Genomic DNA, 21,968 nt, shown 5'->3' on the forward strand with positions numbered 1-21,968 from the left:
AATTATCAATTAAAAACATTAATACTTTTTTAATTATTATTAAAACAGTTTTTTTTTTAAATTTACATATAAATTTTAAGATTTTTTAAAATTCATGAAGAAAATTAATATGCGAATATTTTGAAAAACTAGTTTTTTAACCATATTAAAAAGTTTTCTTAAAATTTTAAAATTATATATAATTTTTTTTTAATGTATTATATAAAAAAAAATTTAAATTAATATGTTTAATAAAAGTTAATTATTAATTAAAAAAATTATTACATATATCTTTATTAAAAAAAGTATATATTAATCTTTTTCTAATTTTTTTCGAGACATTTTTTCTTAAAAATTTTTGGATAACATAATTCTTTTAAGATTGAAAATAAATAATCTACGAAATTAAAGAATTATGTGTCAATAAAATTAAATATTTTGCATACATTTTTTTAACTTTATTTTTTTCTATAAATACAGACAGCAGAATTAACTATAAAAGTTCTCTTTTGCGTCGAAAACAATAATTTTTAAATCCATTGGTATTTTTAAAACACAAAAATTAAAAAAAATTTCCATAAAATTTCAACAAAAATTTTGCAAAAACGTGTTTTTATAAATATACGAAAAATTAATTATTTATGAAATAAAGCTAGGGTTCTTGTTGTATTATTTTAATTATTTAATTTATTGCTATTTTATTCAATTTATTTTTCTTAAATCCATCGTTTTTCAATTCACATGTCGACTGTGACTTACATTTTTTAATACACCAGTCTTTAAGCGTCTATTGCCCAAAAAAAATGCTAATTAGTAATTACAAAAATATACAACAAAAACAAAAATGACAAATATCTCATAGTACTCTCTTTATTTTTTCTTTTTCTTTTGTTTTCATCAAAAACGTGCATGTAAATACCTTCGTTACAAACAAATTTTGACATATCCTTTCACATCGTGAAAATAGGTAACAACAACAACTAACGAAATTTGCTTGTATTAACCAATTCGTCGCAGTCCGTGTGGTTAGTTAAATAAACGCGTACAAAAAATGTCGACAAAGAAGAATGGTAATGCCATAACGGAATTCCAATTCCCTCAGCCGAAGGCGAAGCAGACCTGCATGGAACTAATCTACAATGGCAAGGAGGGCACGTTTTTTGGACGTACACTCATAAGTTGGGGTAAGTTTTTGAGTAAATAAAAATTATTGGGGGGAGTATGGATATATATTAGATATATAGTGTCAATACGTCAATATATTTGCGAAAAGTAAGCAAATTTACGTATTGAAAAAAGGAAGTAGAAAATAATGACGGTGGAAAAATACTAAAAGTGATAGTTGTAACATGAAGTAACAAGGAAAAAATTTAAGTTGAATGCTAATTAAATATTTATATATACATAGAAAATACGAAATTGCATTCTCACACATTTTAACGAAATAACAACAAAAGAACTATCTTTTAAACTTATTAAACATACAATGTTTGGAAATATGAAATTAGATAAACTGCTCAAATAATCTTAAAACTTGTATTATCTAGATTATGAGTAAATAAATGCCAGAAAAGCAAATAAATGGCCTAATCGTGTAGACGCGTATTGTCATTTGCTAATGTCATCTAATGCGAAAGAGTTTATGAATATGAGGTTTTAATATTAGTTTGCGGCTTGAAAATAAATTTCCGCAAAATGCAAAGAAAATATAAACAAATGTAAGTGATTACAGACATATACACATATGTATAATATAATATATAGCAATGTTTGTAATATACACATATGCTTAGAAATATACATACATACATACATATTTGTAATAATAGTCATATGTGTATACAACAAATTTATTATCGTTGCTTTTGTAAAATTATAGGAGGAGATAAGAAAACACTGTAGATTTCAACAGTCAGGCATGTGTACACACTTATTTAGTGACCTAGTAGGAAAATATATTGCAATTTAATATAAATTGTCAATCCTGAAAAAGTTGGTGAATCCCGAAATTTCTTATGTACATACATTATATGTACTGGGTGACCTAGTAAGAAAATAAATTGCAATTTAATATAAATTGTCAATCCCGAAATATTTGGCGAATCCCGAAATTTCATATGTACATTGTATAAATTTAAATAGCTGGTAGAAAAATAAATGACAATTAATTATATGCTTTCAATCCCGAAATTTCATATGTACATTATACGTACTGGGTGACCTAGCAGGATATAAAACGACAATTATATATAAGTTGTCAATGTCGTAAACTTTGATGAATACCGACATTTCATATCTACACACTTAATTGGTGACCGCTATTATGTATTTATGGTTTCATTTGCGAAAAATTTGCGTAATACCGAAATTTCATAAGCGCAGATTTATTTGGTGACCTATTAGGAAAATAAACGTCAATGGAATATAAGTAAGTTGTCAAGTTTGAGAAAGCCGAAATAACATATGACACATTTATTTGGTAATTAGTATGAAAATAAATAATAATTAATTTCCAATCCCGAAAAAGTTAATAAATTCAGAAATTTCATAAGTGCATTATATACGTATACAATATTTTATGACTTATGTACATAGTAGGAAAATAAATACTAATTTAAAACAACAAAAAAATTTTATGTATTTGCTGACCTAGTCCCGAAAAATTTGGTGAAACCCGAAATTTCATACCTAAACATTCATTTGCTGACTTAGTAAGAAAATAAGCCACAATTCTCTAAAAGTTTTCAATCCCGATAGATCTTGGGGGTACCAAAATTTCGGGATTCTTTTTTTTTTAAACGTGAATAGTACTTTGCAATTTATAAGCAATATGTACATATTTTTGATACTATACTCTGTAAATGGGAACGCAAAAACGCGAGATAAGTTTCAAGATACAACAAATATGTATGGTATATGAAATAAAATAGAACGCTGTGGGTTATTCACTCCTTATGTTATAACTTAAACTATTTGACCTTAACCTTATAACTATTTGTATCGTACAAATTTTCAGAGATATAGAGTCTCTCGAGTCGAGTCGGATCCCGATACTCTTCGCGTGTTTTTTTGGAATCTTGTTTAAAAAAGTCGGTCACTACTTTAAATTTCTGATGGCATAAGCTTTGGTATTATCTTTCTTCTTCTCTTCTTCTTCTTTTTGAAATAATTTTAGAGAATGCTGGCGAATTAGCACTCCTTGCCTGTACAAATATCCGTGTTCGTTTTAGTTATGTGAACTGATTGTCGTGCGCACATGTCTTATTAATTTGGTAAGATTTGCTAATGCTCAGTGTCCACTTCAAGGCCCACTATATAATATTAATATCATTGATTTTATTTTACAATAGAAAGCGTTGGTATTTCAATATGAATTCTGAAAGTAAAACAAACTTCTTCTATATAAAATGCCTTGCATATCTTGGAACATTTTTAAAAACACTAGGAATCAGTATATAAGGTATATCAAAGTTTCTTCTTAATTGGGTTGAAATTTCGAAATACTGAAGGAATTCGTATTGAAATTAAATTTAGATTTAAAACCTATGTAAGCATATTTAGAAAAAAGTCCAATGCTCATACTAGTCTAGCTGCCAGTTGGGGCTTTACAATTTTACAATCGAGTATCTTCATATATAAAATATACCTACATATATACAAGTATGTATGTACACATGTATATGCGATTAGCATGCGGGCTTCAGCTGCCGCATGTGAAATAAACTAATAGACTTACAAGTGTACTAATTAATTCAACAAATAAAAATACTAAAACAATTTTATAATTAACGAACTTGGCAACAGTAAAAATATTAAATGTAAAGCAATAACAAAAAGGGTTACAATAAAAATACCAACAACACAAAGAAAGAACAAATCGAAATGAAAATAATAAAATTAACAACAAGAACAAAATACAAAAATAAAAACCAACAAAAAAATACAGAAAACAAAAAAAAACTACACAAAAAAAAAATTGCAACAACAACAATAAAATCAACAGACATTCAATACGACTGACACCCTAGTACAACCGCCCCTCAGTACTTAAGGTTAGGAGCCGCGGTGCGGGAAACAATAAAATAATTACGAATGAAGCGAAAAATTATGAAAAGTGCTGATAAGGAAATTTTACGCGCACGAAGCGACAAAAAGGGCGAGCATTTACTTGCATGCACACCGTTGATAGATGCCACGGAATTGATGGATCGCTGCACCGACATACTATACATACATACATATTTATGGGAATGACTGAGCGCATGATGGCTTGAGGAAATGAGTGTAGAATGCATACATATGCACATATACTGCTAGTTGGTCATCGCACATGGTTGGTTGATTACAATGAATGTTATCGGCAATCGAAGAGCCACATGTCGAGTGATTACTGTCGATTAACAAAAGCAAAATCAACATAACTGTAAAATAGTGTATAAATACATGCGGTGAGCAGGCGCTTTAATTGCGCACTAATACATAGACGCATACAAATATATATACACATCTGCACTTATACATATGCGCTTATGCTCAACAACAAAAACGGGTGTGACGCGCGTTTTGAATAGCCTATGAATCACTGGACACCGACAAGTTGTCAGGCTGCGTATGGGTTGGTCGCCCTTTGGCTTTATCAGTAACACAAAAACGCATACAATTATATACCATAGTACGTATAGTATACAATATATGTGTTTATATGTCAAAAGAAAGGAGACGACATGCAAAAGCCGGTGATATGAATGCCTTAAGTCCACTTGACCAGTCATTTAACGGCGCGCACAGACAAACAGCAAAGAAAATGAAAAAATAAACGCGTTAAAGCAATCGGTGCCGGTGAGATGTCGTCAGCGGCGTTTCCAAGTCCATTTGACGCGCCAACACGCAAAGCAGGCATGTACTCTAATATGGATAACGACTGGCCATGGACACAAGTCACAAGGTGTTGTCATTAGACAAGACAGTCGTGGAAGATATATGTACAATATATATATATATCCTTGTGTCTATGTATTTAGGTATAAAACAACATTTACATATGACCTAGTCAAAAGTTTTTCGTAGAAATTATAACTTGTTTGCTTGACAAGTAACAAAGCATGTTCTTATAAATCGATATTTTGTCTAGAACGGCAAGAGTGGGGGACGCTATTACTAAAGTAAAAGTCTAATTTGAAATTAAGAAGCCTAAAGAAAGAAAACTAACTTTCTAATCATAGTGATAATGTATGAAACATTAATTTATAATTCATCGTAAAAACGCTGGAAAGGCTGATTGTATCGTACAGCAGTAACGAAATTTTACTAGTCGCTCATGTGAAGTCTGTACAGCGAAGGACGACCGTTGGTATCAGCAGTTCAAAGTATTTTCATGGGAAATTTGGTAAACTCTCTGAACAGATTTCTTTTTTCACAAGTAGGTCTAAATAGATGCCATTCTAACCTCTACAGAACCTGGCGACGGAATTTGGACGACTCTTTATTTTTATTATAAAAGTGGGTCCAAATGACTGAACAGTTTGGCTACGATCCGTACTGTTCTTATTACAAGTATTGAGCATATTTCTTATATGAGCCAAATGAATTATCTTTATAAGATTATATGAGCTATTCACTGTTAAGGAAAACAAAGAACTACTCTAATCAGATTCATAGGGGTTCTGCCATGTCTTTATACCATTTTCATCTATTTGCCTATCATATTATTGGTCGAAATGTGACTTTTTTAAACGAAGCTGGAAAGCCTCTAGCTGATCCATGATCTACTTAATCCCTAATAGACAGTCCATTGTTACAATAAACTAGGATCATGTTTCTACCATAAGCTAGTTAACACAGTAAGATCTTTAGAAACTTTTACCTCTTTGTGTTCGACAGATGGGCATTAAAAGAGTTCAACCAACGTAACGGCGGTTAAGAACACTTCTCAAGCTTGCACCGAATAATAGCGGCGTATTGATAGATTAAAATTCTCCGTCACTATGTAGGTGTTTGTGCATGTTTTTTTAAACAAGTAAGAAAGAAAATAAGATCGCACATTTTTTCTTCCTCTATGAATAAAAAGGAATTTACAATATTACACATAAATCTTTTATCTTTACATGGATTTTATTCTTGGTTTGACAATTTAACAAATTTTGAAATAATCAAATTCTTCAACCTATATACGAGTATATAACTTTGGGACATATACACTTTATATAGAATATGACATTGAAAATTAGTTAAAAAATCATTAAGCTTAGAGCCGTCAAAACCAAGATATGGTTTTCAGATTTTTGTGCACTTTCAAAAATTTTAACTTTGTTACAAAGTAAATATATAATTGATCAGCGTGTCGAGCTGAGTCGATGTAGCTATGTCCGTCTGTCTGTCCGTTTGTCTGTATATATGTGAACTAGTCCCTCAGTTTTTGAAATATCGACTCGAAATTTTGCACACATCCTTTTCTCGCCAAAAAACTGCTCATTAAGCCGAAGTTAACGTTTTTTCTTGTTTTATAGATTGTTTAGACCATTTAAGATAAACATTTTAGTAAATTCTTTACAGAAATATTTCTCTTGAGAATTGTACTTAATTATAATTTTTTAATAACAAAGATTTTCATAACTAAATTACACTCTCGTAAATTATTGTAAATTTGATGAAGTTAAAAATTTATATAAAAAAAAATTTTGAAATATAAAATAATCAAAGATAAAAAAAATTTGGCTCAAAACAAAACTTAACCGAATTTTTTTTATTTTAATATTCCTATTTGTTGGTTTTTTATTATTGAAAGCAATTTAAATTGAATTTATTTATTTTACTAAATAATTAACTTAATTTTATTTAATTTCTAAATAATTTTAATTTTTAATTAATTAATCGGAGCTTCTTGAATTTTTCGAAAATTTTAAATTTTATTTAATTTAAATAATATGTAAAATTTTTTTTTAATAGGAAATACTGCAGATATTGTTTGGATCATTTATGAAAAAAGGTTTTTTTGTGTTTTTGTGTAGTTTTTTAATTAAAAAAGTTGTCATAACTAAATTATCCTATTCTTATTTATTGTAATTTTTTTTTAATTAAACGGAAAGATAAAAACATTTGATTATATATTATATATTGTAAAAATGTATTAAATTAACACAAATATTTTTATGTTTTAATTTTTTTCTAATTTATTTCGAAGTAATTTATTTCACTAATTAATTAACTTAATTTTATATAATTTTTAAATCATATTTCAATATTGAAATTAGTTAACCTGAATTGCAAGAATTCTTTAAAATCTTAATTAATGATTAAGATTACCGAATATGAAATTTACTAGATTAATGACTACAGAAATTTCTTTAAAGATTTTAAGTTAGTTACTTTTAGAAATTGAAAAAAAAATTTAAATAACATTTTGGCTTTTTCAATTTTCAAAAATTAGTGAACTACCTTATAGTCGCACCTTTGCAGCGCAAAATAGAACTTAGGCTATTATGACCTTATTGCTGAATATTCTTGAAAATTTTCAAACATTTTTTAAATTAAAACGTAAACAAGTCGTAAAAATTGTAAATATAACATGTTTACGTGCAATAGGATCCGAATCCAAAACCTAAAATTGTCAAATTTTGTATGAAGTCGATACATCGTTTGTATGAAACTCGCTTTTACTCTTAAAAAAGGCATAATGAGGTTAACCATCCCGATACTCTTCGCTTGTTTTTGTTATATTATATACATATATACACATACATATTTATGTGCGTAACATACTGCAACCACAACTTATAACACGAAAAAAGTAATCATATCGGTAAGCAGGTTAAGCATTCCTAACTAAAACTTAAATTTTTCTTTTGCAACACACAAGCTTTGCGGTCACTATAATAAGCAGCAAATTCCTATTATAGTATATTTACTATATCAAATGAGCATACAAAAGTTTGCAAACTAAAAAACTTAACACATATACACATATGTTATGCTGTTATCAATGCTTCTTCAAAATTAGGGCTGTATCAAATAGTTTTTACCTAATTTATACGCAAACATATAAGCAGGTGTTTAGCGGATATGAATTACAATACAAGTAAGAGGGTACAACATACCATATATATGATAGTGTATGCATGCAAGGTGTGTATGGTTGGTGTGGGTCAGTGAGTGGCGGCGTACCTAAAATAAACCGTGTCAAAAAAGTAAAAAATACGAAAAAAAAGAGAAAGAAAAATGTTTCGAGTGATTGTTGCTGTTGCTAACAACATCTGCTGTTACTACTGTTACTACTAACATTAACTGTTAGTCATACTGTTACTGTTATGGCTGCTGTTGTTGTTGTTGCACGAGCAAATGCTGCTGTAGACATGCGTCAAAAGGTTAACAACCTTGCAATGGCGGGACTGTACAGCGTTTGCATATCCTATATGACTACAAAGGCACACATGCGCACAAACACTCACACCAGCCATATCTTTATGTATGTGTGCAGATATTTTCAGTTGCCGAACGCATGAACGAAAATAAATTTACTACGCCACTACGGTGGCAAATACATACCTATACTGCTGCAACAGTGCGGCCAAGTTGCAAGAGAGAATGCAATATGAGCGCCAGGACATTTTTGCAAGCACTTGCTTATGTACAAGTATTACTGCCATATTGAATACAAACAGTTGTATATAATATATATATATATTTATATACAACGAGATTTATAGTGAAAATAGTGAAAGTATGTATGCAGAACCTCATTCTCACCTGTCAGCCTACATCAATGGCCGCGCCTGCAGTTGTTGCAGCAGCAACAGCAACAATAATAACAGTAAGAAATTGCCATGAATGACAAATAAATAGTCATATCAATGTATTAAGCGTGTGTTGAGCCAACAAATATGGAATTTATACTAACACTGCAGTCACTCGGCTAGTCACACAGTTATTCACTCTGTTCCTCACTCAGTCATTCACTCAGTTAGTGACCCAGTCATTTTTGTATGCAAATTATGACTGATTAGCGGTCATTAGTGCGAGGACATGTGGGACAGCTATGTGTTAACTTTAGTTGTAGGAGGCAACATTTGTTCCACAGATTTCAAAAGCTGATTGATGTGTAGAAAGTGTTGGTTTATTATCATAATGACCTATAGGTCCCACGGTGTAGTAAATGATCACAGACTTGCGTTGGTAATTGCAATATTATTACAAAAATATGTTGGATGATGAGGAAATATGCATATTTTTCGTCCTTTGACACTTTCAGGACATTATCAATGTAAACTATCGTTTACTTAGATTCAGAGTTAGCTTGTTGCTTCGCTTTTCTCCATACAACTTTTGCAAAGGACGTCCTTAAAAATATTTATTTGTGAGCCTATTGGACAGTAACCAATTAAAACATTAACAGTTGCGGCGATATTGAGTTCAGAGGACCTCTTACGCTTCTTTCTGAGTTCGATGGATCTCACAGTCGCATAAGTTCTGGTTGTTGCCCAGCACTTACCGAGCTCGTGGGAGGTACAGCGCTAAAACGCAAGAGGAAGAACTTTTGAGCGCACTGTCAGCGAGCTGAAAAGCAGTATAGACGCTCTGCTAAGGAAGTGAAAGTAGACCTTTCTAAAGGAAACTGTATTCCGGAGCAATACATCTACTGTAACCTTGATAAAAGCCACCTTCCATTTCCTTAACACTGCGGAATTGGTTGTGAAAATTCTTCTATATCTCGTGACTTTGTCCATAGAGCTTGATGTCATTCAAGTTCAAAAAGAATTACTTCCGAACTTAAATTTTAGAAAACCTTCCAAACCCATTTTATCATGCTAATAGCACATTTCCTTTATAAAATTATAAATTTTTCAAGACCTATCATAGATCCTTGATTCAGATGACTAATTGACACATAATAACATATGTTTCCTGTACCAATTCTATTCTGGCTTATATATGTTGAGCAGCTTTCGATTTGTTACTAAGAATCCCTTCTTGTTTACTATATGATACGACAGTCCCACGCTCAGTAGTAGTATCATACAAATGAATTGTAGTGATTGTTGGTTGTGTCGTAAGTGATTGCGGGTTCCATAGATAACCTCAAAATATCTCGTTAGTGCATCAGTTTATTTCACATGAATATGTCCTGTTACAAAAGAGCATTCTCATATAATTCCAACATCTATTATAGGTGACTTCGAGTTTTCTGCCTACGTAACTTTCAAAATAAAAAAAATGTTAAGTATCGAATTTGATCTGAAACTTTTATTTCCAAGTCAAAGTTTGCAATCTTAAGGTTTTTAATTACAAAAAACCCTTATAAGTAGGGAAGAAGGTTGGCTTAGAGAATAAAACCGAATATCTTATATAACCGTATATCTTGGGATTCCTATAATTTTTCGTCACTTTGAAGCTGGTTCTTTGATTTTAGATTGAATCTGTAATGTTTGTTTAATTTAATTTAGCTACAGATCAGCTCTGACGATCAGTTTTATGATCTTTCTCATTACTGGCTAGTCTGAAACTAATACAAATTCTGTGAAGGCCTTCCAGTACAGCAGAAATCACCTTTTTTTGGAAGATTACAAAATTCAAAGAACAAAACAGTATGTAAAACAACAAATTCGATCCTTAAAAGAGAACATAATCTCAAAATTTCAAATAACGATTGCTACAGTAAGCAAAATTCGAAATTTATAGAACCACATCTGACCAAAAATAGTACTTATGGCAGCATTCACAGCATAAAAGAGAAGCATATGCACGCCAAAATTAATTGAGACACGTCGCTAACAAGTGCACATTCCAAAAACATAAACCAGACGCTTCAGCCCTGAGCAACAACCTATACTAAAACTTGTATTGATATGTGAGTGTAGATATGCCATTGCACTGAAGGGTTAAGTGCACGCTGAGGCCACATGCACAGTAGTAACCCCATTCATGATTTCCATTTACCATTTACTAACACAAAATGAGTACAGCGTGCGTCTATGTGCTGAGCGTGTCAAGGATATTTAAGCGTGGCATGGCTTGCTTGGGTTTCTGGTGCATTGTACACGCGTCCGGCGAATGCACAGTGCAATGTACGCAAATGAAAACAACGCTACGATGGCAAAATACATAGTATAACTATGGATGTAGATATATTTTTGGAATCATTGTTGCCAGTGACATACATACATAGTAAGTACTAATGTAGGGTTATATAATGATGTGTGAAGCTTTATACGCACTTTAGTCCATTTAGAGTCCTTTGAACTCGTTAAAAAACAAGGAATTGCGAGATGATGTGTAGGATTAACGGCGTCCATTGTCGTGCTAAAAGGCGGTCAAGTGGCGCGTTAATAAAGTGAAAAATTATAGTAGCATGCTTATATTTGATCACAGCTCTTAAAAATAGTCATCGGAAAATTAAAAAATTTTCAAAAACAAAAAGTGCTCAGTTTGTGTGGCAGCTATATGCTATAGTGTTCCGATCTGAACCATATGTTCGGGGTTTGTAGCGTTGCCTTGCGCGGTAATCCATTCCAAATTTTCATGAAGATATTTCGTCAAATAAAAAAGTTTTTCATACAAGGACTTGAGCTTAATCGGTCAGTTTGTATGACAGCTATATTCTATAGTGATACGATATCTCCCGTTTCGACAAATTAGCAGTTTCTTGGGGAGAAAAGCATGCGCGCAATATTTCAGATCGATATCACAAAAACTGAGGAACTAATTCGCGTATATGCAGACAGATAGAGGGTGCGACTCAGCTCATCGCGCTGATCAAGAAGAATATAAAATAAAAATGTTTTGTTTTTGTAGCTGCAGAATATATTATCGAAATAATTTTAGGGAAAACTGCCTCACTGACAATTGTTCACCGGATAAATGCGCGGATCCGTTCCCGTTACGTACACCTGACCGTCGTGGCTACAATTTCGGTAGCGTCATTTCCGACGACTAAAGAATGAAATTTTCTCTTTATTAAATTTTGTTCTCTAAAAATATAATCTTTTCTACAACAATGTTTATTGTACGAAAATCTAGCATTTCAAAATAAAAATAGAAATGTGTAATTATTGTTTTTTGCCATTTAAACGCAAAATCGGAACACCGACATTCATAACGTATACAATTATAAATACATACATACATATATGTATGTACGCATATTTTTGTAAATCATATATCCACACTTACATAGGTTTATACATGTCTGGTGAGTATAATGCCGAAAAGTGTGCGTTGAACTTAGCAACAGTTTGGAGATGTGCCGATTTTCAAAGCAAAGAAAAATGGCGCCCACTTATGACGTACGGAAAAACGGAGGAAAGAGAAACAAAAAACCAAATTAAAAGAAAATTGGCACAATTTTGACAGTTCAAGTTAAATATTAATAAGAATATAAATTTAGGCAGCGGCCAATCGAGATGAACGCAATCCAGTTTTTTCTTAGAAAATATGCACATATATATACTTGTATATATGTACATATTTACATAGATACATGCACACATTTTTAAATACAGTATTTGGGTAAAAAATACTTTACTTAAATATGTATTTTTGTAATTGGACACATTAATTTGCTTTTTACATAGTACACGAATCGCTTATTCAGAAGCGATTTTCCCAAATGCGATGAAATACGAAAGTCTGAGTACGCAATTACTTTACTTTACTGCATTTTTACACTCATACAATCAAATTTCTGCAGATTTTTTTTATCACTTAAATAACTCATTTTTTTTTATACTCAGCTCAAATCGCAGATTTTTAGTGTACTACCTCGCACTATTCGCATATTTAAATATCCGATTTTCAAAGAATTTTCGGTTAGTAATTGATTGTGCAATTATATAATTATCATTCATATGTATGAAAAGTTATCCGTGTATAAGATTGATGTATGCTTTCGAATAAAATTTTATTTTAGTTAGTCCCAGCAAGTCACGGGAGGCTACTAAAACTTCAATACATTGAAAGAATTAGAGCGGAAACTAACCCATACACACCGACTAACGCAGAAGGCATGTACGTAAGAAAGAGCTGTACGATCACACATACAGAAGAGTTTTGGTTTTGATATTTGAAAATCAAAAAAGGAAAAAATTTATTAAATACATAAAAAAGAAATATATTAAGTACATAATCTAAAATTTGTAGTTCTCCTCACTAGCACTTTCGATCATTGTCAGATATGTCTACAAAAGTTAGGTTATAAAATATTATTTATTTATTTTCGTCTCTAAGCCATTCTGGTCTTCCATAAAATAGGCTAATAAAGGCTAAAAAGCTTTTTTTCCTTAAAATATTTTCATTATCATAAGACCATTAAATGTGCCCCAGTACACTATTTTCTTAATTTGCTAATTTTAGATTTTAGTTAAGTTTAAAGATATATTAAGATGCATATACTAACTTGTATTCAACCACAGATCTTCGGTGTTGTTTTCAAAGATAAGTTCTCTAATATTAAAGTAGCGTTCAAAAATGCGAGCAAAGAAATAGCGAATCGAACACGTGCGTCGTAATGAGCTTTTACGATATAAAGCTAAACAGGTGTCAACAACGTGAACAAATCTATTTTACAGTCAATTTTTCATGAAAATTGAATATATGCTTGTCTCACTAATGTCTTTAGTTCTCTCAATCTCACGATGGGTCACATGAAAATCTTGCAATATCAGTTTGCACACATCGTCAATAATTTCCGGAACAACCGCTGATTTTGGACGAACTTCACAAAATTCGTCGGGGAGTGATCTACGACCCCGATTAAACTAAACATGCCATCGATAAACACTGGTCCTTAATAGAGCTTCATCGGCTAAAGTGGAATTAAGTTCATCGTTGCATTGGTGCTGAATTAATCTACGCCGAAAGTTGTAAAAAATAATCGCGCGTAAATGTTTGCGATTGAATTCCATTTTTTGTATGAGATGAATATTTTAAATTACTGTAAACAACACAAATAGCGCTCGCACGTCAAAACGTTTTGAGTATGTATGCCAATATCAAAAATGTCAGACTTTACAATAAAGTTGTGAGTTGCGAGACTGAAACACTAGGGTGGCCAAATCCCGAATTATTGTATAAAAGGCACCCTACGCAATCCAGTTACGTCAGCTCTTAACAAACTGTGCGATATAGTTGTAGACGCAATATGTAAACTTAATTTTCATATCACAATATTATCATTTTATTATTATCATTAATCGCTTATTAAAGTTATACAAATATATTTATGTATATAGGAATAATATTAATTTGAAATTAGTTTGTATGTATACACTACTGGAAATATTTACATTAAAATTAGCTCAAATCAATTGTTTACACTAGAATTTGTTTGTATGTATTTGTTAATATGCCTAAAGGTATTAAGTATTTAATACATGTACATACATATGTACCATATATGTAGTATTGCTTTCAGCACACATTTCGCTCGAAATAAATACTAATTTTCCATTAAAAATAAACCTTACGTATGTGGTTTTATTTGTATACGCAGTTATTTAACGACGATGCGTTATTGAAAAGCTTTTGCACTTTTATTCACACCGATCGTTTATCGGTCGATTGTTTGATCAAATCGATCGATTTGGGTGCGCGTAAACGTTCAGAAAAACACACGCACTCTCACAGATATGTAAGAAGCAATTGGTTTCGCATAAAATTGCTAGAAGCAAAATAAAATGTTGGAAAAATATTTTACTTTGGTTAAATAGAGAGAGATGTATATAGGTACATTTATATGTATACACTTAAACTGTATATACATAAGGGTGGCCCAAAAAACACTACTAATTAGATACAGTGACATTACGAAAAAAATAAGTAAAACTTTTGACTACAGCTGCATCGAAGCTATAATACCCTTTATATGTGCAATTTTTATAGCAATAAAGGGTATACAAAATCTTTGTCTATATTTTGATCGCTTAGTTAGAATGTCAGCTCTATTTTATAGTGGTTCAAACTGAACGATTTGGAAATTACAACGTTATCTTGAACAATTATGTGTGCCAGGGACTTGAGTTTGATCGATCAGTTCGTATGACAGCAGCGGTTCTGAGAGTTCAAATATTACCAACATTTTTATCAAAATTTTTGATAATATTTTCATTGTATCTACGGAAAAAATTAAATGTTTTTTTTTGTGCCACCCTAGTATATAGTATATATAAAATCATTGAAAACGAAATAAAATACAAATAAAAAAAAAGTTTGCTGGAAAAAAACACGCATTTAGCAAAGGAAGGTCGTATTTTCCGCTATGTGCTTTTATACCCATTATACAGTATAACCACTCTATATACCATACATACATATTCACATACATAGTCTACATAACAATTCAATTCGATCTAATTATGTCAACGCATTTAAGTAACTTACTTGCTAAGTGAATTTAAATAGTTAGTGTAACGGAATTGTACGAACACGCATGCAGATTAATCGAAAAGCGCAAATGTGGGTGAGACGTCTACAAGTGTGTCGTGTTATCGACTGTTAGCATGTAAAATACTATTGATTCTATTATGAAATTTCCCTTTGATAAGTGGCTAAGTATTTGATTGGCGTCGACAAGGTGATAAAATGTTTAAACATATTGTAATTAAGTATTTCTAATGGATCGATAGAGCTTACCTCACGACACGCTCAAGTTCAAGATCATTCAAGTTAGCATTAGATACAGTATATAAAATAAATGAGGTTTAAGCTTACACGCATGTGTTATGTAACGATTTCGTGAATAAAGAAGTTTTGCAAACCAGAGCTTGATTTGTGTTTGCGATATCACTTGCTATGTGATATTGTGATCCGATATAGGCGATTCCGACAAAATGTCTCCTGGCGTTAAAAGCACGGACGTGGTTTTTGATTCAGGTCTTTTGGTACGAGTCCAACATTGACAGGCTTCATACCCAAAAAATGAACCAACATTTTTTGTGTCGATCTATAAAAAATATTGAGATCCAATGCTATCACTCTGATGCCAACACAAGGATTTTCGACAACTTTTTCTTAAACTGTTTCGATGTAATCAAGTCATTGACAGAGTTGGATGGACGACTCACATGAGGCAAGCTTTCGATGTCTTCACGACCTTCAACATTTTCAATGACTCCGTAGACGTGATGTCATTGGAAATACAAATTTTTAAGCAAACTTCTTGTTCTATTTTTTTTTCAAAGTAAAAATTGCAAGACAAACTGTTCGAGTCGTAAATAAACAGCTGCTAAACATTCCCTGATATATATATGGAGATCCAAAAAAAAATTCTACTAATCTTGGACAAAATATGTATTGATTAACTGCCTCGCGCAACTTAAAATAGTCAATTCGGGTCATATTTGATCAGAGATGAAAATTTATAACTGCTTTGTGTGGACAATTTTTCTGTCGCTCAGAATAGTTTACATTTAGGAAAAAATTGTTTCTGTGTATAAAATAATTTAAAAAAAAGATTGTATTTAAAATTTTTAGAAAAGGGAGTTGTTCTTTTTAAGCTAGTTGTACGCGAATTAATTCCTCAGTTTTTAAGCTATCGATCTGAAATTTGGCAACAATCCTTTCCTCACTAATAAGCTGCTTATTTGTCGGAACGGCCGATATCGTACCATTATAGCATATAGCTGCCATAATAGCTGAACGATCGGAGCAAAGTGCTCGCATGGAAAACTCTTTCATTTGGCGAGGTATCTTCACGAAATTTGGCATGGACTATTATTTGAGACAATAATGCAATCTGCGAAGAAATTTTATTTATCGGATGACTAAAACATATAGCTGCCATATTAACTGAAGCTGAATAAGACGCATGCATGGAAAGCGTTTTTATTTGACGAGGCATCTTCACGAAATTATATCGGAATCAAATTCTTGTAAGGAACCGTTGTATTTGTGAAGGGTATTATAGCTGCGGTGCAACCGTAGTTAACGTTTTTTCTTTTTTTTTCAAACTTTAGCATTTGTTCGTATTAAATTGTAACGTTTAGACCTTGCACTATGTATTTCACTATAAATTTCACCGACTCTTTTTGTAATAAACTACTATTTATATCTGTATATATTAGCACGTGTAAATATACCTACATATGTATTATTTATATCACATCTACTTGGCATCACAACTGTTTCACATTAGTTAAGTTGAAAACTGACGTTTTTTAAACGATAAGCTTTAATATATTCATATATACAAGCGTATTAAACAGCTATTTTTTGTTTATGATTACTATGCTAATATTTTATGTAAATTAGTTGGACATGCCTGACAGACTGCTTACATTCGCGGCAAGAGGTAAGCAGTGGCATTCATATTTTTTTGTTAAAATTGCGAACGATAATACATAATAAGTACGGATGATTAATATTTTAAGTGAATCACAATTAAATTTTGAATATATAAAACAAAGAAAATTGTGAATTTGCTTATAATTAGATTAAAATAACTGTTTAAAATACCACCACCTTTTTACCAAATAAAATTAAAATCAGCGAGGGTGCCCTAAAAGCTATAATAACTTACAAAAGAAAGCTGTCTTCAACCTGTTGGGGCCACTATGTGATCCATTATTATTTACATTTATTATTAGCATGTTTATGTGCGATAAACCGGTTTGAAGTACGCATTGACGCCAGCAAATTGCAAAATTTCTAGTAAGCTATTATATATGTATATACATACATACGAGTATAGTGGTAAATAATTTATGGGCATATGTATATGGTACATAGGCATATTAATTTAAGTACACAGTCAACTTCTTTGGAAGCCTATCAGTAGTTCCAGCGAAAAATGTTAATAAAGAATTGCCCACAATTTTTTTTGTTTTTTTGGCGCAATGTGAGTTAGCATCCAGCCAGTTTGTTCTAAGTAAGTGTCTAACACTCATAAGTGAATAAGTAAATAATTTTGAAGAGTCTGCGAAGATGTGTAATGAGTACTACGCAAATCAAACTGAAGTAAAAAATAAAAATAAATCAATTGCTCATATTTTCTCTGCGAACAGAGTTTGAAGAGCAAAACATTACAAAAACAAGATAAAACGTTAACTTTGACTACAGCAAAATTATAATACCCTTCACAGGAGAATTTTTTATAACAAAACAGCGTATAAAAATATGTTTATCTTGGTTTTTTGCGGTCAGTTTGTATGTTAGCTATATGATATAGCGGCTCGATCTCAGCAAGATGTTCGGAGACTATAGCTTTGCCTTGGATAATAATTTATGCCAATTTTATGGTGATATCTTATGAAATAAAAATTTTTTCATACAAGAACTTGATTATGATGGTTCAGTTTCTATGGCGGCTATATGATATAGTGGTCAGATATCGGCGATTCCAAAAAATAAGCTGCTTCTTGGGGAGGGTAGGACGTGTGAAAAATTTCACATCGATAACTTAAAAACTTAATGAGAGTACAGGGTATAAAAAAGTGGCGAGGCAAAAATATCGAACTTTAAAAACATTAGATTATAAAACTTCTGTAGATTAGAATTAAAAAAAAAACATCCACAAGATATGATTGAAATATGAACTGAATCAATTAGTTAGATATGTAATTACACTACCGTTCCCAGAATTTCAAAATTAATTGATAATTCACTTCGATAATATTTAAATAGGCAGTTTTTAAATACGCCTATGTCGGCCTAATATAAATATATATGCAAACATTTGCTCAGTCCTAATTTCGATTTCAATTTCACACGCGACAAATATTTGATTTCGGTCGGACACTAAAAAAACGATATTGAATTTAAAACGTCTGAAAAGAGTGGAAGATATTCTTACGATAATTTGAATTAAAAAGACTCAAAAAACAAACTTAGACCACGATTAATTAAATAAATTTTTTGCAAAATGTAAAGAAAATTTGTCCAAAATTAATATATTTGAAAGGTAAAAATATATTAAAGAAAACAAACTGACCCTTCCAAACCACAGACATTTCGAAATATAGATAACCTAAATAGTTTAACTTATGTCAACGTTAGAGGTATTTTTAAGGGATTGCAGTGTAAACCAACGCACTTGAGCAAATATTTCATGGCATTATACTTAAAGGGTTAAGGGTAGTCAGAATTTTCAAAAAATCAATTTTGTTTTTGTTAAGATTTTCGTGTAATATCTTGAAAATATTCTTTGAAAATTTCAAGTTCATCCGATAATTACTTTTTGAGTTATTCGACAAATAACAAAGCGCGCTCGGGCACTTCAAAGCGCTCGGGAGCAAATAGGTGAAACTTTAAATGAGTTTTTCTATGTTTTTTGAACTGGTGACCACTGTTACTCGAAAACCGCTTAGTAGTTTTTAATGAAATTTATGCAGGTTTTAGAATACATAATAAAGGATTGAAGGATTTTTTTTTCAAAATTGTCGATTTTTTAAAGTCCCAAAATAATATTTGCTGACGCCGCCATTTTTTTAATTTTTGAAAAAGTTTCGATCAGGCTCAGGATTATCTATTTACAAAACTAATTTTTTTATCCGATTGATTTTAGATTAATCTCTAAGTACTTATGATTTGGAAATTAAAAAAATTTTTTTTGGAAATTTTCGTGACTTCAAGTGAAAACATTATATAATAAATAATAAAAATGTCATATTACTACTTTTGTAAAATAACATGATTTACAATAATAGCAACAAAAAAATTTTTTGGCGTTTTTTTATACTTAATAATCAAGAACATATGAACTCGTACATACTATAGATGCATTCATCTCCATTATTCAATTCCAAATGTAATGACTGAAAACGAAAACGAAACTTGCACTTTCGCTGATGAGCAGTCAAGTTCAACGTCATGTATGTATATATGTGCATATGATATTTTTGTAAAGTCCCCAAATCGCCAAACAAGCTGACACCATTTGACTAGTTATTTCTCTGCTTAAACATTGAGTCTATGTTGATATGTTGACATTGCTATGATGATAATGCTTTGTTGTTTTAGGTATATACAAGCATATGTAGACATTTAGTACTATTTATATATATTATACATATATATGTAATAGCTGTGGAAATAAAATATCATGTGTGTTTACTTTTTTTCTATTTTTTTATAACGACATAATTAAGAACAGCTGGCGCTTAATTTTTCCACTTACAAATTATTAAAGCGATTTTGAAATGAAGGTGCTTCTAGCTAAATTTATAAGTGGTTCCTTAAAATTATGAAAGACTTTGTCATCACAGCTGGCAACAGCAGAGAATTAAAAATACAAGTACACTAAGGCTAAACACATAGTGAGTCAAAGGAAAAATGTTTTAAAAAATGTGACAGAGAGACGCTCGCAACGCTGATAGTTTATAAATATAGATTTTATTGAGTATCCGAAGTTTCCTTTTGGATGTTGCAAAACTTCGTGACAAATTTAGCATACGCTGTTCAAGGTATAAAAAGTGACATGGCATGTGTCTCAGCAGAAATAGTTTATCGCCGAATTTATAATAAAATAAAAATGCGTTTTTTGTAATTTTTTTTTATTTTGAAGAGACATTTTCTTTAATTAATATATAAAACAATTACATTTATAGAGTTTAATATACCTACTTTAATAATCGGTGTTTCATCAAAAAAGTTTGATTCCTTTAATGCCGATGCCGATCTCCAAGAGAACCTACGTAAAAGGGTGTCTACGGTAAGAAGGCTTTCTGCTTAAAATTGTTTCGAATCCCAAAACCAAAAAATATATATTATAACTATAGATAAAAACAGGTAATGAACGAAAGAATAGTCAGAATTTTGATTTATTACAAAATTATGGCTTCTCACCGTTTTTTGTGAAGAAAGTAGGCTTAAAAAATTTAATTCTATTATCAAAAATCGTATTCCTTCGATTATTACCTCAAGCTCAAGCAGATCGGTCCAGCCGTTTCGGAGAAATTTTCCTCACCGACTCTAAAAACAGCGTTATGAGGAAATCGTGTTTAAAATTTTGAGTGCCGAATGCACTGTGTTAAAAAATTCCTACAAATACAACTAGAAATACTCTGAACCTATTTGCCTTACCAACTTCGAAATTTCGGAGAATATTTTCAATGATATATGGTATATTCCATATATGTGTGTATGTATGTGCGATTTTTTTGAAATTCAAAAGAGTATATAATACGTTAATATTTCCACAATTTGTAGCTTAAAATTATGAGAAGCAAACTAACATTTCGAAAATTAACTAAAATCGCACGCCTAAACAAGTCTCAGAGAAATTTTAGTATTAAACTTTAAAACCACTCCGAAGCAAAATCCTATTTATAAAAAAAACAGATTTTTAGTAAAATGATATATAGGTTTCACACTCTAAGGTCTATGAAGAGCTCGAAAAATAGCTCGTAAATCTTCATTTATTTTATTTATCGTAAAAAAATTAACTAAGCAGAATTAAGGTTGACTCTACACATATTACGAGTTTTTTAGCGTCACTCCTACCAGAATTTTCAGGTTTCAGGACATGTGGTCACATAAAGTGATTTCTATTGAAAAATTTTGTCAAAAAATTTCCTACCGGGTATACATACCTACGTAAATAATATATGTAGATATAGAAATAAAATTCATTTGACGAAAAAAATGACTGCAATGGAAAACTTTCTACGCTTGTGTCTTCATTTTCCACGTTTCTTTCTCTATATGCCGGATTATTTCAAATTTTTGTCGACACCCACACACATATGTGTATAATCAATGCATATTATCATAATAACGCAGTCATCACTTCAGTTTATTATTGTTAAGTGTATATCGCACTCATAATCGTTATTGTTGTCAAATTGTTATTGTTTTATTTAGATACTCGTATCATATTATTTCACACAACAATACAAATCACATAAAAATAAAAATGTCTACCTAAAACTCCATTATTCAACAATAAATAATTTATAAACGCTTGTTCTTTTCCTTTCCGCTGTAAAATCATACGTTTATGCAAGGCAGGTGTGGGTGTGTGCGTGTGAGTTTTGTTTACGGTAAAGTTTATATGTATAGAATAAATA

At 31.0% G+C, this 21,968-nt stretch overlaps 1 protein-coding gene and 1 long non-coding RNA gene across 2 annotated transcripts in view; one reads left to right on the top strand and one right to left on the bottom strand.

Annotated features, from left to right (window-relative positions):
* LOC118682291 (uncharacterized) overlaps window positions 1–21,968 on the bottom strand; it is a 79,294-nt gene that overhangs the window by 52,613 nt on the left and 4,713 nt on the right. The window lies entirely within an intron of this gene.
* Window positions 1–21,968, top strand: part of nrv1 (nervana 1) — a 45,261-nt gene that overhangs the window by 1,603 nt on the left and 21,690 nt on the right. Inside the window, exon 2 of the mRNA XM_014247223.3 lies at window positions 947–1,163. Within this exon, the coding sequence (XP_014102698.2) occupies window positions 1,031–1,163 (133 nt within the window). The 5' untranslated portion in view covers window positions 947–1,030. The remainder of the gene's footprint in view (window positions 1–946; window positions 1,164–21,968) is intronic.

This window comes from Bactrocera oleae, chromosome 3 (assembly GCF_042242935.1).
Source record: "Bactrocera oleae isolate idBacOlea1 chromosome 3, idBacOlea1, whole genome shotgun sequence".
Taxonomy (NCBI): domain Eukaryota; kingdom Metazoa; phylum Arthropoda; class Insecta; order Diptera; family Tephritidae; genus Bactrocera; species Bactrocera oleae.